The 22074-nt window shown below is 40.3% G+C and overlaps 1 protein-coding gene across 1 annotated transcript in view; it reads left to right on the forward strand.

The window, feature by feature from the left end:
• tmtc3 (transmembrane O-mannosyltransferase targeting cadherins 3) overlaps positions 1-21700 on the forward strand; it is a 39494-nt gene extending 17794 nt beyond the window's left edge. Inside the window, exons 7-14 of the mRNA XM_022209052.2 lie at positions 61-313; positions 5457-5605; positions 6836-6956; positions 7116-7227; positions 10202-10305; positions 12323-12492; positions 12886-13112; positions 18710-21700. Coding sequence (XP_022064744.1) covers positions 61-313; positions 5457-5605; positions 6836-6956; positions 7116-7227; positions 10202-10305; positions 12323-12492; positions 12886-13112; positions 18710-19566 — 1993 coding nt within the window. The 3' untranslated portion in view covers positions 19567-21700. The remainder of the gene's footprint in view (positions 1-60; positions 314-5456; positions 5606-6835; positions 6957-7115; positions 7228-10201; positions 10306-12322; positions 12493-12885; positions 13113-18709) is intronic.
• The last annotated feature ends 374 nt before the right edge of the window (positions 21701-22074 follow it).

Below are 22074 nucleotides of genomic sequence, written 5' to 3' on the forward strand. Positions count from 1 at the left end.
TCTACCCACCCAATACTTTATTGGACACAATAATTACTTTTTCTTCATTTTCTCTTGTAGATTTGATAACCCGGCAGCTGTCAGCCCCACTCCTGCTAGACAGCTGACTTTCAACTACCTGCTTCCTGTGAACGCATGGCTTCTCCTGAATCCTTCAGAGCTCTGCTGCGACTGGACTATGGGCACCATCCCTCTTGTGGAGTCACTTTTAGACCTTCGTAACCTGGCCACCCTTGTGTTCTACACCTTTCTGGGCCTGCTTGCTTACCATAGTCTACGCTACAGACACAGCTCTGCCAAGACTGTCATCATGGTGAGAGAAAGTTTATTTAGCAAAGCCACTTTTATATAATATACCATTGAGTCCAAAAACCTAAGACTGCTCGCTCTGCAATATGAAGCCCTCTCCACAAAGGTGTGACTGAGAGGTTTGGCATGTTTCAGAAAATTGAAGTGTTGCCAAGGAAAAGTAACACTTCATTGGTCAGGATGCATTTTGTGTAACCTGACCAATTGCTTTTTTTTTTTTTTTTTGGTCAGGGTGCATTTGGTGCAGGTGTCCAGAGTAGTGCAGTATCATTCTCTCTCCACAGTCTAGGATTCAGTGTTGCCAACTTAGCGATTTTCTCACTAAATCTAGCGACTTTTCAAAGCTCCTAGCGACTTTTTTTTGTCAAAAGCGACTAGCGACAAATCTAGCGACTTTTCTGCCGTTTTGGAGACTGATAGGAAAACTCGGCTCATTCTGCAGTTACTGTTTTCAACAAGCAGCAGGTGCTGCTGTGAGCTTCTCCCCCTCCCAGAGCACAGGCTGTCAGTCCAGTAACCCCGCAGCAGACCCAGTGAGGGGAGGGGGAGACCCACATCACTCCGCGACCAGACGACAGATGAATCGCGCATGCACAGTCACTACAGATCCCATCCAGACTTAGGGAGCCATATAATCGAAAATGTTACTGTTAATGTCATGCTAAAATAAACCACAGCATTTAGCCTCTAGTACATAGAGGTGTGTTGTATATTCACTTTTTGGTCTCTTCCACAATGTTATTCGTCTCTCCTACAACGTTGATTACAATTACATGCAAACTGGGAAATATGCAAATTAGGCGATGACGTCATTTAGCGACTTCTAGCGACTTTTAGGACAGCCAGCAGCGACTTTCCTTACTGAGGAGTTAGCAACAGTGCTAGGATTTATCAGTAATTAGGAAGATTTATTGTTTTTTTCATCCTTAATTGTGAAATGCTGTTATATCTCAGCCCACCCTACATGTTTGACCTTGTTTCTCCTGCTAAAAAGCAGCTAACATGCTGTTTGTCCTTTAACCCTTACAAGGCCATGTTTCTGGAGAAGTACGTATACTAAAACATATACTAAAACCACCTAATCCATAAAAATATCGATCAAGTCTTGCGAGGTCGCATTGTCGTGGGTGTTCACCATATTGAATTTCGGCCGGTACGCGACCCCGATAAGAGCTTCGTAATTGCGGCTTCGCAATTGCGGCTTCGTTATAACGGCTCATACGGCTTTATTGTCTGAAATAAGCAAATTTGGGGCCAATGTTTATGTCTTACCATTGGTCGACTTAAACATATGGGTGTGAGCATATTTTATGTTAATTGAATCCGTATCCTCTTTAGTTATTCTCAGATTTACATGAACATATGACAGATCGTCAGTGTGGCTTCAAACTGTTGTACTCCACTCTGTATGGTCACAGTTGATGTGTTCAGCAAAGTCTGGAGTTCAGACTGAGTTGTCAGAGGACATTATGGGAAGATAAAACACGATACAGTAATGCTAGTGTGACACATAGCCAACCAAATGTATCCTCTTTGCTTGCAAGAAAACAATAAGGCCTTGAACTGTTTGTAAATACACAATGCCCGGCTCAATATGCAACAGCAATATTGCTGCACAATACCACTTATGTTAAAGTCACAGCACATAATCTAGAGGTAAAATATGTTTGTCTGTTAATCTGTCTTTCTGTCCATGAGCAACATTACTCAAAAACGGACCAACGAATTTGAATGAAATTTTAAGGGAAAGTCAGAAATGACAGAAGGACCAAGTGATTAGATTTTGGCAGTGATGTGGCAGAATCCACAAATTTCTTAAAGATTTCTGTATCATTGCGAGAGAGCGGCACGGCGTCACTGTAACTCTGACAACAAGTGAACACTTCGCCAGCTGCCTGCTGACGATCACAATATTGCGATCCTACTGCAAATCCACCGCTGCGGACTCATCAGGACTTATCTGTCAGACATCATACAAGGACCGAGCAGTCTTGGTGGAGTACTGCGCTCTGTGAGTGCTTTTCTTGTTCATCAAGCTGTAGTTATTATTATTATTATTAATGTATTTGTAGTTATATTTACTTCATTGCTGTGTGAGAAAACTAATCAAAACAAAAGGACATAATTACCAGCTTTATGAGAAACAGCTATTGTATGCAGCCATAAAAGATAGTTATTTTATCCTTCATCCTTGTTCTTAAACTTTGCTAGATTACATTGTTGTATGAGTAACTAAAACAGAATCAATACTGATGACAGAATTCCCAGCTTTACCATAAACTAGTATAGTAAATATATCAGATAGTGATGCTTTGTCCTACTTAGACATTGGATCAACATATGTGACATTGCTGAAATGGACCTTTATTTTAAGCAAGTCATTGATTAGCTGTGAATCTAATGGAATAATCTGCAGTAAGCATTACAATAATTGCTAATATCATAAGTAAGGTGCAGCCCTAGACCACGTTGTACTCAAAGCCCTGTACAGAGAAGATTAACCCTATCTCTCCACGGTGCCATTTATACCTAACATGACATCAGCTAATTTGGGTTTTAATGTTAGTCTTTTGATTACCCATCTTGATAAGTGGTTAGTTGTGACATTTAAAAAGCTACAAGCAGTTTAAAGAGGCACAGTACTAGTTTCTAGTGAGATTCACTTTCGTATGAGTTTTAAAGGAATGAACTGGTGGTGATTGTTCAGTGTGAGACATAGATACAAATTAGCATCTGTTGTGCAACAGTCCCATAGCTCTCGTACTTGAAGGTCAGTAAACTTCCTCACAGTGCTGCTCTAAGCTTTAGTTAAGAAAGAGGAGCACAAAGTAAACTAAATTTTGACCTTTGCAGTTCTTATTTGTTTTGCTAAGAGCATTTTGGAATATGTTGCATAACACATAACAATAGCATACCACATCAACCTACTTAGCATCATTACATGGCTGCCAGCTGTCTCACATGAAGACCCTATTAGTTTAAGATAAACGCTGTCCCCGGGGAGCCCCGCTTCCTTTTTTCACCTTGGTGGCTTCTGGTTGGTCAGGATAGATGCACACAAGAAATTAGACTGCTCATTATTACCTATTAAATAATTGTTTAGTCATTAGAAAAATAAATACAAGAGCACAAAGAGGCATCTGTAGGTTGTTTCTTTTGCCCAATCAATAATCCAAACATAGCATCAATAACTACAAAAGCACTCAGAGAGCGCAGTACTCCGCCAAGGCTGTTCATTCCCCCATATGGCATTGTCAGAAATGCAGCATTTGTTTATTAGATATTGATGATCAGAAATCACGGCAACATAGAATGTGACCATTTAATATAGATGTGCTCACAAACAAAATGACTTTGCTCTGAGCATAGACGTGTGTTATGCATGTATACATCATGTACGGATACTGAATCGTGTGACCCAAATATTTAACTGGCAACGGGAACTGATGAGACTCAGAAACACCCCCACAATTTAATCAGTTGTTCCTTGTATCACAGTGTTTCCCCTCCTATATGACCGACGAGGCGGGTCGCCTCGCTGGTGTAGGCCACCGCCTCACTACAATTTTGCCGAAATTGCCGCCTCACTGGTCTGCGCCCAAAAAAAAAAAAAAAAAAGGAAAGCACCAAGCCACCAGAGCTGTCATTTTTGACTCTGCGGGTCCGCCGGCTGCTCTCCCCCGGTCTCCCCCACTAGCTGGTCAGCTAACACCTGCCGCCGCTCATCTGCCCAGCTAGTCCAAAAGCAAGCTAATCATTTTAACTCTACCATATGTATGCAATTGTTAGTGTACAACATTAAAAGTTTTCTAAGCCACAGATACCTTGCTTTAAACTGCAGTATACCGTCAGACAATGTAGTGGTACATAATGAAGCATTTGATGTGCGTTGTAGGAAATTGAACAGTTTTTAGCAGATTGTATAAGCTGTTGATTTTTTTTAAAGGAAAAGTAGTAAATACAACCTCTGCATCCAGCAATTTATTCTTTGTGCGGACATTTCAAAACTGCAGAATGGAACAGTGCACCACCACCACTGCTGTATCAGCTAACGGTGTTTGGTCATAAAAGGGTTTTGCTTTGCCTTTCTTCCCAGCAAACATGTGATCTGTATTATGTCCTTATCATTTCATAAAGACATTGTAGACGGTACAGTTTTTTTTAGCTGGAGGCAGTTTGGTATCGTTTTATATGTCTTTGTAGACATCAGTTCACTTTTAATTTTCAATAGTTGCTCAGAGGAATCCGTGGTTGTTAAATGTTGTCACAAGGTCTGAAGAGTCAGAAGATCTGTTATGCTCTGTGAATGCCATCAGCTAACATGATTTCTAATTACAATTCCTGAGCTTCTTAACAAGTCAAATTAGTGCCAATGAAATTCTGAGACTTTTGCATGTGCCAACATACACATTTCAAGATTTAGTAAAGTTGTCTGTCAGTGTTGTACTACTTTTCATTTTAAGAATCAACAAAGAACATGGTTTGCTTTTTTTTTATTTCAATGATGCCATCCATCCATCCATCCATCCATCCATTCATTCTCTATACACCACTTTATCCTCACTAGGGTCGCGGGGGGTGCTGGAGCCTATCTCAGCTGACTCGGGCGAAGGCAGGGGACACCCTGGACAGGTCGCCAGTCTGTCACAGGGCTACATATACAGACAAACAATCACACTCACATTCACACCTATGGACAATTTAGAGGAACCAATTAACCTCAGCATATTTTTTGGACTGTGGGAGGAAGCTGGAGTACCCAGAGAAAACCCACACATGCACAGGGAGAACATGCAAACTCCATGCAGAAAGATCCCAGGCCCACCCTGGGATTTGAACCGGTGATCTTCTTGCTGCAAGGCGAAAGTGCTAACCATCACTCAACAGTGCAGCCCCAATGATGCCATGTGTAAAAAAAAAAAAAGACCAAAAAACGACTGTTTCGTCAGATATTATTTAACCGCTGAGACAACATCAACGGATTTGGCATGAAGTTACTTATCATGACTAACCTTTTAAGGAGGTGGCATCTTCTTTTTTTTCCTTCACCATTTTTTCATCTTTGATGCCCATTGTTTTTTCTTTAGAAAGATCTCTGAACTTTATTTCAACAAACTGAAGTCATCTTTATTGTCTGTCTCCCTCAGGCCCTTTCTTTGATTGTCCTTCCTTTCATTCCGGCATCCAACCTCTTCTTCCCTGTGGGTTTTGTCGTGGCCGAGAGGGTCCTTTACGTGCCCAGTATGGGCTTCTGTGTGCTTGTTGCACATGGATTCAAGATCGTCTCGCATAAAGGGTGAGTGCTTGGCCAAAGTGATGTAAAGATACTGTGGGGAATATTCATTTCTCCCTTTCTACCTCACATTTTAATTTAGAATTACTCTCATTAGTTATAACTCATTTAATCATCATTTAATCATATAATCAATCTTATATTAGTGTTCTTACAACCTATATTAATCATATACTCAAGTATATTACTAGTGTGCTTATGAATGCATTGTTTAAGCTTTGGCATCTCGCCTAAAGGAACCCAAGATAAATGCTTCGCACTCTCTTCAGCTAAAAGTCTTGCAGCTACACACGTCCTTTAGCTAGAAGACTTGGGGAAAGTTACCCCACATCTCATCCTTTCCTCATCTCACGTAACTCACTCATCAAGCGAAGATATGAATAAAGGCCAACAGTTCAAAGATGAAGGTAGACATCCGTCAAGCTAATGAAACATTTTGTGAGAAGGGGGCCAGAGGGGACCGGAGTTGCAGTTGTACCTGTCACGTACACGCTCAGGGCAATGAAAGGTCAGGAGGCTCAGACAAAGAGTATGTTAAACTCTGAACAAAGGATAAAAGTATTAGATCATAATTAACCTTAGAGAACGAAAACTAACAAATAATGTTGATGAGAAACACGAGCATAGAAATTATATATTAATCTATGAGGATCTCAAACTAGAAATAAAGATAAAATTATATGAATCTGTCTTTATAGACAGGCATTCTCATCTTTGTGAACAGCTGCATGCAGAAATTGTCCTAGATTAGCCAACTGCTGTCAGCTAGATCAAACGAGAATCTGCATGCATGCATTTTTGATTATCCAATGCTTAGTAAATATTCTTAAACGGATATTCTTGAGTTCGAGTCTTCATTGCTTCTGCGTGGTTCCTCAATAACAATCCAAGAATCCGTCCTGACAATACGTAGTCCGCTGATATGCTACACAGGCAGAATGCATTACTCACACCTTGGTGCCTCAGAGACACAGCGAAAAAAGCTATTTCTAACACTGACACGTTTTTTTAGATGGAGGAAACTATTAGTGTAAAGATATGGATTACTCCAATTTTGAATAGCTACAGTTTAGCATTTATTATCTAAAAAAATGTGAGCTGAGCTATTGATAAAAATAACACTACACCTTCATAATCCTTACAAAATTATCAGCCCCTGAAACATTTGAAATGTTTGTTTTATTGTGTTCCCTAATCAATATAATTTTGAACTCTTTGCATTTGCAATTGTAGACATTTGAAGAAGATTTCCTGGTTGATGATTGGCGTGCTAATAACTACGCATGCAGTGAAAACATTTAACAGGAACTGGGACTGGGAGTCAGAATATACCCTGTTCACATCTGCCCTGAAGGTAAGCGAGAAAAAGCGGTTGTCTTTTATCACCTTGTAATAAAAGTCTTGATCAGACAGACAGCTCAACACTTTAGATGGTGGTTAACCAGTTTTTATAGCTTACAATGAACCGGAACAAATTGATTGACATGCTTTTTTAAATTGTCTGTCGCTTCAGGTTAACAAGAACAATGCCAAGTTGTGGAATAATGTCGGCCATGCTTTGGAGAACCAAAGCAATTATGCAAAGGCACTGCAGTATTTTCTCCAGGCCACTCGCGTCCAACCAGGTGAGAAACTGAAATCAGGCATTCATAAATCACTTTTTCCATTTGTCTCTAAATAACATTATGGTATTGGACCTGTACAAAAAATGGGGTATATTTGTTAATGAAAACTAATAGTGTGAGACCTCACATAATGTTTTGTTTATTAGTGAGATACCCTGAGTGTGGTAGTGCTGATTTTCTTTCATATCTGTGATCTGTTATTGTTTTTTTTAAAGCATTTCTAAAAGGTACATGCAGATGAGGCCATCATATTGGCTTCAGATCACCAGAAACTATAGTTGTGCTGTAGAATACTTCTTGGACAAACTTTTCTCTTTGTTTTTTGTAAACTCTTAAAAGCTCTGATTTGACTGTATAGTTTTAAAATTAGTTTAGTTATCAAGCGAATTAGGGCTGCAGCTATCAATTGTTTTAGTATTTGAGTATTCTGTTGATTATTCTGGCGACTTATCGAGTAATCAGATTCCGTGATTGACATACACGTTACAGCTTCACAAGTGGAAGTCAACAGGCTGTTCCTGGTGGAAGACAGGTTGATATCCGCAGTGTATTGTACATATATAGTATAGGTGTAACGTACTATATAGTATATATCTGCTTGATGCCATAAACACTTGAAAAGCTGTGCCGGTTAAAATAAAAGCGTCCCATCAAATTTATAATCCCCTTGTAATTTAATGATTGTAGGGCTGAGTCTGTATAGGACAGGGGTCGGCAACCTTTAACACTCAAAGAGCCATTTCGACCCGTTTCCCACAGAAAAGAAAACAGCGGGAGCTGCAAAATCCTTTTGGCATATATCACTTTTTTACCTCTATGCCCTTGTTAATCAGTCGTGATTAATTAATTACAAAGCCTCTAATTAGATAGATTCATTTTTTTATTGTGTCCTATATGTATCTTACTTGGTTAATGTCATTTTGCTCCTAGACCTCATATGTTACGTAATGTTAGCGGGAAATCAATCATTTGCGAATGAATGTCTATTTAACTTGTAAAATCTATTTATCTATTTATCTTAAGCTAATAACTTTTCTCCAGTAAGTCGCTGCCCTATTTTCCAAGACGACACTCCTCTGACTCTCTGACCTGCTGCCTGGAGCTGGACATGACATCGATCCGTGCTCTCGCGAGTAACGTCATATTAATCTGACATATCAAAGAGTAGATACTGAGCGAGGCGTGCTTGCTGGTCTTTTAACTTTTATTATGACCACAACAATACTTAATATGTACTGGCGTGTCTCTTGCATCCAGCCGATCTACACGTGACTCGATGTCCGGCCACTTCCTGGTTCTGCCCCCGTGGCATGCTGGGTTATGGAGTTCTTCTACACAAAACACTCATTACATCACAGGCTGGAACGCATATTTTGACAGACAAAAATTAAGACGTTTTATTTTGATGCTACAAGATCACCATAATCTTCAAATTTACAGTTAAATTTAAAAAATTAACAATCTAAAATAAAACAAATTTTAATTAAATAGCCTGCTGATTATTTATTTTCCAAAGCTACAGGGAGCCGCAACAGAGGGATGAAAGAGCCGCATGCGGCTCCGGAGCCGCGGGTTGCCGACCCCTGGTATAGGATGAAGTCTAGTTAGTGACCTGGGATCTAGGATGTAGTGGATTAAACAAATCCTCCAATTTTTCATTGAGGAATTTTAGTTATTGAATTACTCGATTAACTCGAGGAATCGTTTCAGCCCTAAAGTGAATTCTTGTATGTTTTTTTTTTTCTCATTCCCCCAGTCATGGTCTGCTGGTGTTCACCAGTGGTATTTTTCCGTGTTTCTTATATCCTGAAAGGATTTGTTTGTTTTTTGGTAAATGGGGGCGGCATGTCTCAGTGGGTAGAGTCGCTGTCTTGCAACCAGAGGGTTGCCGGTTCGATCCTCGGCCCGTCGCGCTCATGTCCCTGAGCAAGACACCTAACCCCTAATTGCTCCTGATGGGTCGTGGTTAGCGCCTTGCATGGCAGCTTCCGCCACCAGTGTGTGAATGTGTGTGAATGGGACATATCTTGTAAAGCGCTTTGGGTGCCTCTCAGGTATAGTAAAGCGCTATATAAATCAGACCATTTACCATAAATCATGGTTGGAAGCGCAGCAGATTTTTTTTTCCTGCAAATTTACAAAGCAACACAAGGAAGCTTGCAGAAGTAAAAACACAAGCACTGAAAAACAATGTCATGTGGTCTCTGAAATACTCTCACCTGAAAATTGCAAAAGTATTGTATTGTAAATTGTTTAATGTAGTGTTTCTGCCCTTTTTTAACTGTCTGTGCTGTAGAAAAAACACAGAATAACAAAGGTTGCTTTGAACATGATCAGTAATAGTTTCCCTCACGGCTAGTTTTCCTGTGGAATCCTGTTGTTTTATGAGTCGATTAATTAAACTCTAAAATGTCCTTGATGCAATCAAACAAACCTACCTTCATCTTCATTTACAACAAATAACATGTACAGTTATGGCAGCTTTGACCTCTTCCAGTTTTTCAGTCACACTTCATGCCCTAGCTTTCAGGAAGCTTGCCATCAGCTGAGACATCTGCACTTTTGCTGGTTCACCACCCATGAGTGTTTCCCCAAGATTAACAGTCTAAACACATTAACCCAGTGAGGATTTCCTGCTATGCAAATCACCAAGCTTGTTCTGCTTGTCCGCACTGACCTCTTTCAGTGATTCACTTTCCCTGCTAGTTCCCAGAATGATTTATTTTACTTCTAGACTTCTTAAAATTAGGCATATTTTTCCTCTTACACTGTTTTTGTTTTATTTATCATTACTAATACCTAATATTAGTTGAAATAATCCATTTTGACAATCTATGTTATAAAGCAGGTATAGTGAATGGCAGGATGAATAGAGTAGATGGTGAATTAATAAAATGTGTGAAAATATCTTAATAAACAGGCCAGGTCATTTTCCTCTGCTCCCTTTCTCATTCTTTGTCCAATGTTCCTGCAGATGACATTGGGGCTCACATGAATGTTGGAAGAACCTATAAGAACTTGAATAAATCCAAGGAAGCAGAAGATGCTTACTTGGTTGCCAAATCCCTCATGCCACAGGTATGTCATCATTTTTTGTACAGTCCGAAGATTTTTGAAGCACAATACACTGAGCTATGGGAAAGTTCAGAGGGAAACATCTTCATTTATCACACCGGCTGACACACCTCTGTGCTTTTTTGCTTTGCTCTGTACACTTATTTTTCATGTTGTCATGTTGTGCAGGTTTTTTGTTGGCACAGTTCATGATGGAGGCAGATCCTGCTACACACAAAAATAAGAGCCATTTAATCAAATCATGAATCTAGTATTAAAGTAAATGCAGCAAACAGTTGTTACTAGTATTGGGATGCGATTGAAAAAATTAATTATTTGCAGGCTTTGTAATTAATTAATTGCGATTTAAACATTTTTGTCAAATATCAATATTTGTCACTCCAAGTAAAGTTTTTCAATTCAAATAAATTTTGGTTGACGACTGAATCGAGGTTCGTTTATGTGTAAACTAGCCAGCATTGAACTTCAATGAGGACAGATCCAGCAGCCTATTTCTCACCTCAGATGCTTTCAGAAAAACTTTTTGCTGAACAGTTTTCAGAAAAAAAGAAAAAATTTGTGGCCGAGCCGTCAAGCTGGGTCGATGTTTCTGCACTAATTCACTCAGTGCATGCGGTGTATCTTGGAATTAAATGTTTTTAAATGTCGTCTGAAAACGCACTTGTTCCGTGTAGCGTTTGACGCTTGTGTGTTTCTTAAATGTTTTTACTTATTTATTTTATTTTACTCTGTTAAGCACCTTGTGCTCCTTTTGGCTGTTGGAAAGTGCTTTATAAATAAAATTTGATTGATTGATTATCTTCTTCGCGGCTAGCAAACGGACTTTAGGTTCATTACGGCCGCCTGTTGGGCTGGAATGTGCATCAGTGTTACCAGTGTGCCAGAAAATAGGGAACTGAGAAAGGTACGATTAATTGTGGGTTTTTTTCTGTGATTAATCGTAATTGACACATTAAAGTCCCAGACATATTAATTACGTTAGTTACTTTAAAAAAATGCTTATATACACTACTGTTCAAAAATATGGGGTCACCCAGACAAGTTCATGTTTTCAATGAAAACTCACAATTTTATTCATATGCTAACATAATTGCACAAAGGTTTTCTAATCATCAATTAGCCTTTCAACACCATTAGCTAACACAATGTAACATTATAACACAGGAGTGATGGTTGCTGGAAATGGGCCTCTGTACCCCTGTGGCGATATACCATTAAAAATCATTAATCATTAAAAATTCCAGCTAGGAGAGTCATTTACCACATTCAGTGTCTAGGCTATATTTCTGATTCATTTAATGTTATCTTCATTGAAAAAAATTGTTTCCTTTCAAAAATAAGGGCATTTCTAAGTGACCCCAAACTATTGAACCGTAGTGTAATAATAACCATAAAATTCCGTCTTTGCAGGACTCAGTATTGCTCAGTATTGTTTTTTGTACCTTTCTCCAGAGAGTCTCATCACCCAACTGAAGTTCATTTTGATGTGGTTGTTTGTTTGTTTGACTCTGGTTTGATTTGTGGACGTGCTTGCGTGCATATGTCATGGCACACCCCAGAGTGATAACAAGAAGTGACTCCAACTCTGGGCTAGTTTTGGCATGCACCCATTGGAATTCAAGTTGGAAATCTTCCTGCTAGACTTCAGCTAACGAGTAACAGTTTCTTGCTTAACACAATCCTCTTCATCAGTCCATTTGCCAACTTAGCAACTGCAGCTGACTTCAGCGTCCAGCTGTTCCTGGTTGTTACCAGCTGCCACCACAGGCAAGACTGCATCTAGAATGAAAGCAGTGATAGTTAGGAGGATTAGTTACGACGCACATTACCCATAACTGGGACACTGAGCCCAAATTGAATCGGCAACCAAAAATAGAATCTGCACTACAGACTAATCTCTCAAAACAGTGATTGTATTTGTCCCACTATGACGAGACAGATTTTCATCCACTCCTTTTAATTCACTTCATTGCTCAGATGTTACAAAAGCAGTGAGACTTGTCTGTTGGTTCCTCATCAGGTCATTCCTGGTAAGAAGTATGCGACACGTGTGGCCCCAAACCATCTGAATGTTTACATAAACTTGGCTAATCTGATCCGGGCCAACGACTCACGGCTGGAGGAGGCCGACCAGCTCTACCGACAAGCAATCAGCATGAGACCAGACTTCAAACAAGCCTACATCAGCAGGCAAGACTTTCTTCTTTCTGTTTTTTTAAACTTTGTACCCGTCAGATGTGTCTTCTCAAAACGCCAAATAGCACCCAAATTCAACACCCTCTTCCTTCTGCAGCACCAGTACGTTTTTTAAGAATCGATGACTTTATACTGTCAGACATTTTTTGTTTGTCCTTTCTATTCTGTCAATAAAGTTAGTCATTGTTTCTAGATTATTGGTTTAGCTATCGGTAAAACTTTTTTGTTTGCGTCACCTTTTTGGCTTTTCTGTTGTTTATGGGAAGTTGATTTCTATCAGTAAAGGATTATGTGCTGAATATTTTTACAGTAAGTCACCCACAGTGGAAAAATCCTGTTATGCTTTGACTCCTAATTTTTTTTTTTTTTTTTTTTTAATTGACTCAGAGGGGAGCTGCTCCTGAAGATGAACAAGCTGACAGAAGCCCGGGACGCCTACCTCCGAGCCTTGGAGCTTGATCGCACCAACGCTGACCTTTGGTACAACCTGGCCATTGTCAACATAGAGATGAAAGACCCATCTGAAGCCCTGAAGAACTTCAACCACGCCCTGGAGCTTAACCCACGCCACAAGCTGGCACTTTTCAACTCAGCACTTCTCATGCAGGAGTCAGGTGAGTGAGATCTGCAATGAGCAAGTAAATAATCTACCCTAGTCTCCAGCTGGGGTAACCACAGGGCTCCACTTGTTAATTGAAGGAGCATTTGTCACTTGTGTGATAGATAGTTCACAGTAGATGTGAACAATGGGAATAACCTGATTTTACCTTTAGGGTGTAACCAGGTTTTCAAAAGTTGTCCTTTCCGTGGAAATGAACCCTACATGCGCCACCTTTTTGCTCGTGGCCAAGTTTCTGTCAGGTCACGCTTCATCGCTTCAGTGGAAATAAAAAAAATCAGTTTAGTGATAATTACAGCAGGTTTGACTGGAGGTTTAGGCAGTTTACATTCACTTCTTCCGCCTGTGTGTTTTGCTTTTTACATCTAACGACGCTTTTCTAACAGCACATTCCTGCTGCAAGTTAAGCCAAGAGCCCTATACAGTAAAGGCTAAAAACATCAAGGACATCATGTTTATTTAGGGCTTATGTAGGGTGGTTCAAACAATATTAACAAAGAGGTGAGTACCTGAGGTAGCAACAGAGTGTTTTTTTCTTTTCCCTCTGTACCATGTTCACCTCAGAGTGACTCTGTCCAGTCAGCCTTAATGTAGACCCTCTAGAAAAACGTGATTATGCGATCGCATGAATTCCCGCATTAATCACCAAATTGCCGCTGATTATGCGGGGGTCAATTATTTCCCAAAAGGCCGCATAATTCCCGCAAGAATCTCACATTTCCACGAAAAAAAGAGAAATTTGCGGGTCCTGCTTGATTTCACAATTTCCGCATAAAATGAGAAAACTATAACCAATATAAATGGAGTTGTGAGTGAGTTTTTATGTGACGTCCGGCCTGACGTCGTCAGTTCGCGCATTCACACACACACTAGAAGCACGAGCTGATGCGGAGCGCGGCACTCAGAGCTGAAAAACAAGAATGGCGAATGCTCAAAGATCACATTTACCTACGAATATTTCAGCCAGAGACCGGTGTTATGAGAGTGTGTGGCTCCGTTATGAGAGTGGGAAAGAGAGAGCAGCATGTGTGTGTGTGTGAGAGGGGGGGGGCGAGATGTCTGAGTGACCCTGAATGCAGCGCGAGCGAGAGAGACGGCAGTCGGTTCGGGGGCCTAGCAGGAAGGGTTAACACCGGGCGAAACAGTACCCAGATTTACTGCACGAAAGTGGGGGGAAACTTTTCTGCATCCCGTGCGACATCGTTCTGGAGCACCGAAGAAAATCAACCGTGTTGCAGCACTTCTCCAGGACGAAGCACAGCAAAAGGTTTGCTGAACACAAAGGACTAAAACAACAACTTTGTGGTAACCTAGTAACAGGATGTAGGAGAAGAATCACCTTTTTTTTCCCCAGTTCTTACATATTTCGGATCTTTTTGCATATTTCACAACTATTCGCATACTTTGCAACTTTCCGCAATTTCCCCGCATAAAATGGCATAAAAACCCCGCATATTTATTTGCTTAATCAAGGATTTTAGCCCACGGAATCAAGGATTTTAGCCTGCGTTTTTCTGGAGGGTCTATTAATGTGTCATCGCAGGTGTAAAGGTTTTTTATTGCTACTTCATCAATCAAGAGGTTTCTAACTGTTGACTTACCCCACCATATTATCTTGAAACATAATACTAAACTCTTGAAGTGTCCCATGTGTCAAACTCGTACAGCATGATTCTTCCAATTAGTTTTTTTAAAAAACATTCTTTTCTGTTGTTTTTTTTCTCTTGAATCCTGAAATGTTTATTTTTCCCCCATCCAGATATAAACCTCATCATGTTCTATACATGGCTATGTGAACATAAAATACAACACTGTTTATTTATTTAGAGATTACAAAAAGTAAACATGGAAGTTGAGTAGGGAGTCTGCCAGGACCATTTCATTGACCGATTTGAACATGCAGGCTTTCTTTGGTCTGGTTGATGCCGCCGTTTTTCTCTCGAGGCTCTGCCGCTTGATCTACTTTCAAATGACTAATAAAGTTGAAGGAGTCATTTTACAGTATACTGCAGCACCACAGCCAGTACAAGCTCTCTGAGAAATGCTTCACAGTGTAAGCTCCTTTTGTGGGTTAGAAGAGGTGAGATCTTTATAACCTTCTTTCCGATTTTTGATTTTGCACAGACAGATATGAAAGAGGGCGGGGCTGCAAGCATGCTGCAAGTTCTTTTTTCGTCATTTTTCACATTCCTGCTTTTGCTACTGCTGAAGCTCATTCTTTTCAATCACACTGATTTTCTTTATTGACTATGGAAACAGCACACTTTTACGCATTTAAATTCATTAAGCTGCAGTCAATTCCAGCCGTTTTCAGTACAAAAAAATCGCTAATATTCTATTTTTAAATAAAAAAAATTCCGAAAAATACGGGGAATATTGGACGGGCATCGCGAGGTGCATTTCCTTGAAAACGACCGATTCGGGGATTTTATACCGACTTCAGGACATGTTTTGGACAAAATAGTTTACTGGCTTGTGTCGTCTGGATGTAAAAGGTTGGATTATGGCCGTTTTTTGTGGAATCTTTTTGTCTGTGTGTAATAATGAACCCGGAAATGTGAGTCGCGCTGTGTACGTTGAAGCCGTGTATAGAGAACGGATGGATGAATATTCGTTTTTGTCGGACAAATGTGTTTTTTTCACCCGCTGTGGTAATCACATCTGAAAGTGGTTTATACCGGCGGATTCATGAGAATCTAAGCTTTCCATCGACGTACACACGTGGACAAAATTGTTGGTACCCCTCAGTTAAAGAAGGAAAAACCCACAATTCTCACTGAAATCACTTGAAACTCACAAAAGTAACAATAAATAAAAATTTATTGAAAATTAAATAATCAAAAAGAGCCATTACTTTTGAATTGTTGATTAACATGATTATTTAAAAAAACAAACTAATGAAACAGGCCTGGACAAAAATGATGGTACCTCTATAAAAGATTGAAAACTATTTGACCAGAGTGACATGATTAACTCAGGTGTGTCATTTAATTGACATCACAGGTGTTTCCAAACTCATAATCAGTCAGTCTGCCTATTTAAAGGGAGACAAGTAGTCACCCTGCTGTTTGGTGAAAAGGTGTGTACCACACTGAACATGGACAACAGAAAGCGAAGGAGAGAATTGTCCCAGGACATCCGAAAAAAAATGATAGACAAACATCTTAAAGGTAAAGGCTATAAGACCATCTCTAAACAGCTTGAAGTTCCTGTGACAACAGTGGCTCATATTATTCAGAAGTTCAAGACCCACGGGACAGTAGCCAACCTCCCTGGACGTGGCCGCAAGAGGAAAATTGATGACAAATTGAAGAGACGGATCGTTGGAATTGTATCCAAAGAGCCCAGAGCAACCTCCAAAGAAATTAAAGGTGAACTCCAAGGCCAAGGTACATCAGTGTCAGATCGCACCATTCGTCGTTGTTTGAGCCAAAGTGGACTTCATGGGAGACGACCAAGGAGGACACCACTGCTGAAAAAACTCATAAAAAAGCCAGACTGGAATTTGCAAAAATGCATGTTGACAAGCCACAAAGCTTCTGGGAGAATGTCCTTTGGACAGATGAGACCAAACTGGAGCTTTTTGGTAAGGCACATCAACTCTATGTTCATAGACTCAAAAACCAAGCATACGAAGAAAAGAACACTGTCCCTACGGTGAAACATGGAGGAGGCTCAGTAATGTTTTGGGGCTGCTTTGCTGCATCTGGCACAGGGTGTCTTGAAAGTGTGCAAGGTACGATGAAATCTGAAGACTATCAAGGCATTCTGGAGAGAAATGTGCTGCCTAGTGTCAGAAAGCTTGGTCTCAGTCGCAGGTCATGGGTCTTCCAACAGGACAACGATCCAAAACACACAGCCAAAAACACCCAAGAATGGCTGAGAGAAAAGCGTTGGACTATTCTAAAGTGGCCTTCTATGAGCCCAGATCTGAATCCCATTGAACATATGTGGAAGGAGCTGAAACATGCCATTTGGAGAAGACACCCATCAAACCTGAGACAACTGGAGCTGTTTGCTCATGAGGAGTGGGCCAAAATACCTGTTGACAGCTGCAGAACGCTCATTGACAAATACAGAAATCGTTTAATTGCAGTGATTGCCTCAAAAGGTTGTGCAACAAAATATTAAGTTATGGGTACCATCATTTTTGTCCAGCCCTATTTCATTAGTTTGTTTTTTTAAATAATTATGTTAATCAACAATTCAAAAGTGATGGCTGATTTTGATTATTTAATTTTCAATAAATTTTAATTTATTGTTACTTTTGTGAGTTTCAAGTGATTTCAGTGAGAATTGTGGGTTTTTCCTTCTTTAACTGAGGGGTACCAACAATTTTGTCCACGTGTGTATAGTGTTTGTATAATCGCGTTTGCAGCCGTCGGACATTCTTGAAATTCCTATGCAAATTAGTAGGTGTACCGCCGGCGGTACACTGAAGCTTAAGGGGTTAAAGGGTTAACTGAAGACAGGTTCTGAACAACAGCACAGCACAGTCCATATCAATGCTAATATCCAGTTTGTTTTTTCCCCATATTGAAATAAGATGCGTTTTCAAAGTGTTCCTTTAATTTTTTTGAGCAGTGTATAAAACTTTTCATTAAACTCAGAGTTTAACAAAAACTTTGACTTTTAGTTAAGTACTAAAACTCAAAGTCATGGGAACCCCACATGTACTTAGTTGCTGATGCAGAAATCACATAAATATGTTTTTATGTTTGGTCCATTTACACTGCTGGTACAGCAGCTGATGGAACATAAATAAGACAACGGATTATTCTACTGGTACTTATTGCAGAGAATATTCAGTAAATTTGGTTTCACTATGATTTGGCCACAAATTAAAGTGATTGTGTCTGTTAGAAACAATCAGCTGCATTGATCAGTAAAATAAATGTGTATTACGCTCTTTTAACAGTTTTGTTTCAACATTCTTGTCTTCCATAATTTCCAGTCACAGCTTTTTGCTCTCCTAATTTTTTATTTTCCTCATTTTCTCCATTAAAACAATGTGTTCGCAATTGGTTCATTTTGTGCAGAAAATGGGTTAAATAATGCGTTAAAAGCCCATTTGTGTGGATGAGTTTGAAGCAGAAAGTCTGAGTTAACAAAGAAAGTTAAAAACCCCCTTCATACCTGTTAACTCTGACTGAGGTTTTAGCTTTTGTCGAGCTGACTCACACAAAAAGGCTGACTATGTTAAACTGCCTCCGTAGATCAGTCCTCTGATCTGCTAAATGCCGTAAACAGTAGAAAAGCTGTTCCGGTTAAAATAGAGGTCTCCCGTCAAATTTTAAATCCCCTCAAAATTTATTCATCACTGGTCTGTGTAGGATAAAATCTGGATCCGTACCACGGTCTACCAGTTATTGACCTGGAGTCTAGTATGTAGTGGATGAAACGAAGCCTTGATTCAGAGAATATTTGCCCCAAAGAATATTAGCAATTAATTTACTCGAATAACTCAAAGAATTGTTTCAGCCCTACTCAAATGCACATAGTAGGTGGATGGGGAGCCCTCATGTGGTTTAACATCAGTGTTTGATTATAACAGCAAAAGTCAGCTAAAACTGTGTGTGTTCTCTGTGACAGGTGAGCCAAAGTTCTGGCCTGAGGCCAACCGTCGTTTCCTCACCTATGTGGAGGAGGAGCCTGATGATGCCAACGGCTACTTCAACCTCGGCATGCTGGCCATGGATGCCAATGAAAATGCAGCAGCTGAGCGGTGGATGCGCAAAGCCATTGGTTTGCAGGCTGGCTTCCGAAGTGCTCTATTTAACCTGGCATTGCTCTACTCTCAGTCCAAACGTGAGATGGATGCATTGCCTGTGTTGGACGAACTGCTGCGACACCACCCAGAGCACATTAAGGGCCTCATCCTGAAGGGTGACATCCTCATGAACCACAAGAAGGACACCCGTGGTGCTAAAGTTTGCTTTGAGCGCATTTTGCGCATGGACCCCACAAATGTCCAAGGCAAGCACAACTTGTGCGTGGTCTACTTTGAGGAACGTGACCTGCCGCGGGCCGAGCGTTGCCTGGAAGAAACACTGGCTCTGGCACCAAATGAGGAGTATGTGCGTCGTCACTTGAGCATTGTGCGAAGTAAAATGGCTGCCATGAGTGCAGCAGGGCAACCACTGACTTCAACAGAGGGAGCCGCCACGTCAGCAAAGGAAGAAAAGCCACAGAGAGCTAAGGAGAGTGCGGACAAGGGTGAGGAGGAAGGGAGGGGTGCTGATGCTGTTGGGGATGAGAATAATGTGCGGAAATCCTCTGCAGAAAGCCTCCGAGATGTGGGTGTGGACCAATCAGAATCTGTAGACAGTAGCACGCCTGACAAGCGGACTAAGGGTAAGTCCACTAAAGAGATTAAAGATATAGAGGAAAAAAGGGCAGCTGCCTTAAAGAGACTAGAGGAGATTGAGCGCATATTAAGTGCTGATTGACATTGTTGTAATTTATAGCTGGACTACTTTTGTAGAGCTCTTCAAAGCTCCTAAATAAGACTGCATTTCCCCCCTTAAAATTGTCTATTCTTAATCAGTTGCCATTTTATTTCTATGATTTATTCACATGTTTACAGGCCACTCTGCATGGTCCTGTCATTTTAACACTAATCATGTCAAGAAGGGAATTATTGATCTGCACATGAAACAATAAGCACAAAGCCAATTTGGGATAATCTATTTAAAGCTTGTGAGAGATGTAGACGCCAGCGTGTGTGCCTAATCTGAATGTGATTTCACATATTGTAGATCTGCAGTAGTTTGTCTTGTTTTGTTTGTCCGTATGTAGTCATTGTTTATCACTGGATTTATTTTTTCACTAAGATGTGACTCACTCCCGTGTCATTGTTTTTAAAAACGGAATGATTGTATCGTGGACAATTAAAGGAAATGACGTGTTCTCCAGATTTCCTCAAGGCAGGATGATATCTGCAGAGTTTGCACCTCAAAATAAACCACACAGAGAGCAAAATAACCCTCCGCACTACACCAACACCAGGTTTATGCTCCATTGCGGCAACGTCTGAAAATCTTTATTGATCTCACTGGGCACTTCCTGCCACTACATCATCGGCCTACGTACTCGCAGCTGCCTTTATCTCCAGATTTCATTGTGAACCCATCTAGAGGTGATTATCTCATTCCCTTCGGCACATTACTCCCCACATCTCCACAACCGTCTGCCATCCTTACAGCCTCGTTAGAGATGAGTTTTTTGGATGTCTGCTCTGCTTTTCTTGGTAACCTAGCCCATAGGCATCACTTTAACCTGAGTAACGCCTATTTGGCTGGAACAATGATGCACGCTCATCCTCGGTGTCATGTGTGCTTCATTTTCCTAAGCTCCCTCCACAAGTGGAGAATTTTCAACACACATTTGCAGAAAGCAGATCCCACGTATCCTATTCCACAGTGCTGATGTTTGGGTTTACTGGTGCTAAAATGCCAGTGGGGTTCCACATTTTTCAGTTTTTTTAGTAGCCTTTGTATTCATTGTCTTCAGCATATATAGATGTGTTTATTCTGAGTCCATAATCCTTTGCATTTAGCTAACATCAACATTGACTAAACTGCTGTCTGTGAGTGCACAAATTAAAGCTTCAAATATTTTTTTTGTTTTATGCACAACTCCTGTTTTCTCAGGCTTTGCCTTCTCTTACACTACACCACTATCAAACCCAGCACCTGACTGACTGTTTTCCAAGAGGTCTAAATATATAAGCAGTCCTCTACTGTGATTGAAAACAAACGAGAAGTCAAAAGCACTTCTGCTGCTGCTTAAATGGCTAAAGGCACAGCCGTCAACATTAGACCACAGCAGTCGTGACCTTAGCATGAGCAGCCCTGATTGTAGCTGTGAGGCAGGCCAGCAGTGTTCAGTCCATCACAAACTTCATAGCAAATCAAGTAGAAATTGTATTTCCCTTGCAAGCTGGTAAGTCATGCTGCCATGATGTTTCTGTTATCACATCACAAGGCGGTAATTTGTTTCAGCAGAATGACTTCCCAGTAAAATTTGAACTAGTGAAATTACATAAAAGACTGTTTACTGTAGCTTAAGAGGACTGTGGTGGTACTTTGGAGCCTTGCTATGCATTGACCTTGTTTGGCCCTGAAAGTCTATGTACATATATTTACAGGGTACTGTATCCAGTGTTATTTATTACGTTTGTGTACACTGCAAATGCTGTAGATGTTTTCCTTTACCAGTGACGGTATGCTTTAAATTCACACTGCATTGTTTTGTCTCTGCTAATTTTCAGTGTGTCTGCTGTCACTTGTAAAAGAAACAAAATTTAAAAAATGTCCGAGATGGGTTTTTTTTCGTTGTTGGTTTTTTTTTTTTTCAGTTTCAAACTGCAGAGCCCATGTCAGTGTTAAACATGTACAAACTACCGGTAATCGGCTTCGTTCAAGGAGTAGTTGCAGCTGTGAACGAGGGACGATCCAGTTTGCAACATTCTGCTTCACTTCATTTTACTGACTGATTGTTTTTGTACGATTTAATTTTTTTTTATGCAATAACCCTTGGTGGTGGGGGTCTAGGTTATTAAATAAAGTGAGATGAAAACTCGTTGTTGCGCTGTCTTTTTTTAACTTGTACATAAAGGTGACTCTTGCAGTGTTCCTATTGATCTCTTGCAAAACTGGATGTGGTGAAGGATGTGACATGATGTACACATACAATTATGTTCCTGCTTTCTGCTGTACCCACATTGATTTTGTTTCTATATACACTACCGTTCAAAAGTTTGGGGCCACCCAAACTAGTTCATGAATCTTAGGTGTGAAACATTTCTTGCAACTATTTAACCCTTTAAATTATTACTCCACCATGGAACGCAGCAGAGTTATGTGACGATCACCGTTTGTCTGGTTGTGCGCAACATTACTCAAAAATGGACAAACGGATTTGGATGAGATTTTCAGGGAAGGTCAGAAATGATA

Source organism: Acanthochromis polyacanthus, chromosome 8 (assembly GCF_021347895.1).
Source record: "Acanthochromis polyacanthus isolate Apoly-LR-REF ecotype Palm Island chromosome 8, KAUST_Apoly_ChrSc, whole genome shotgun sequence".
In the NCBI taxonomy this organism is placed as follows: Eukaryota; Metazoa; Chordata; class Actinopteri; family Pomacentridae; genus Acanthochromis; species Acanthochromis polyacanthus.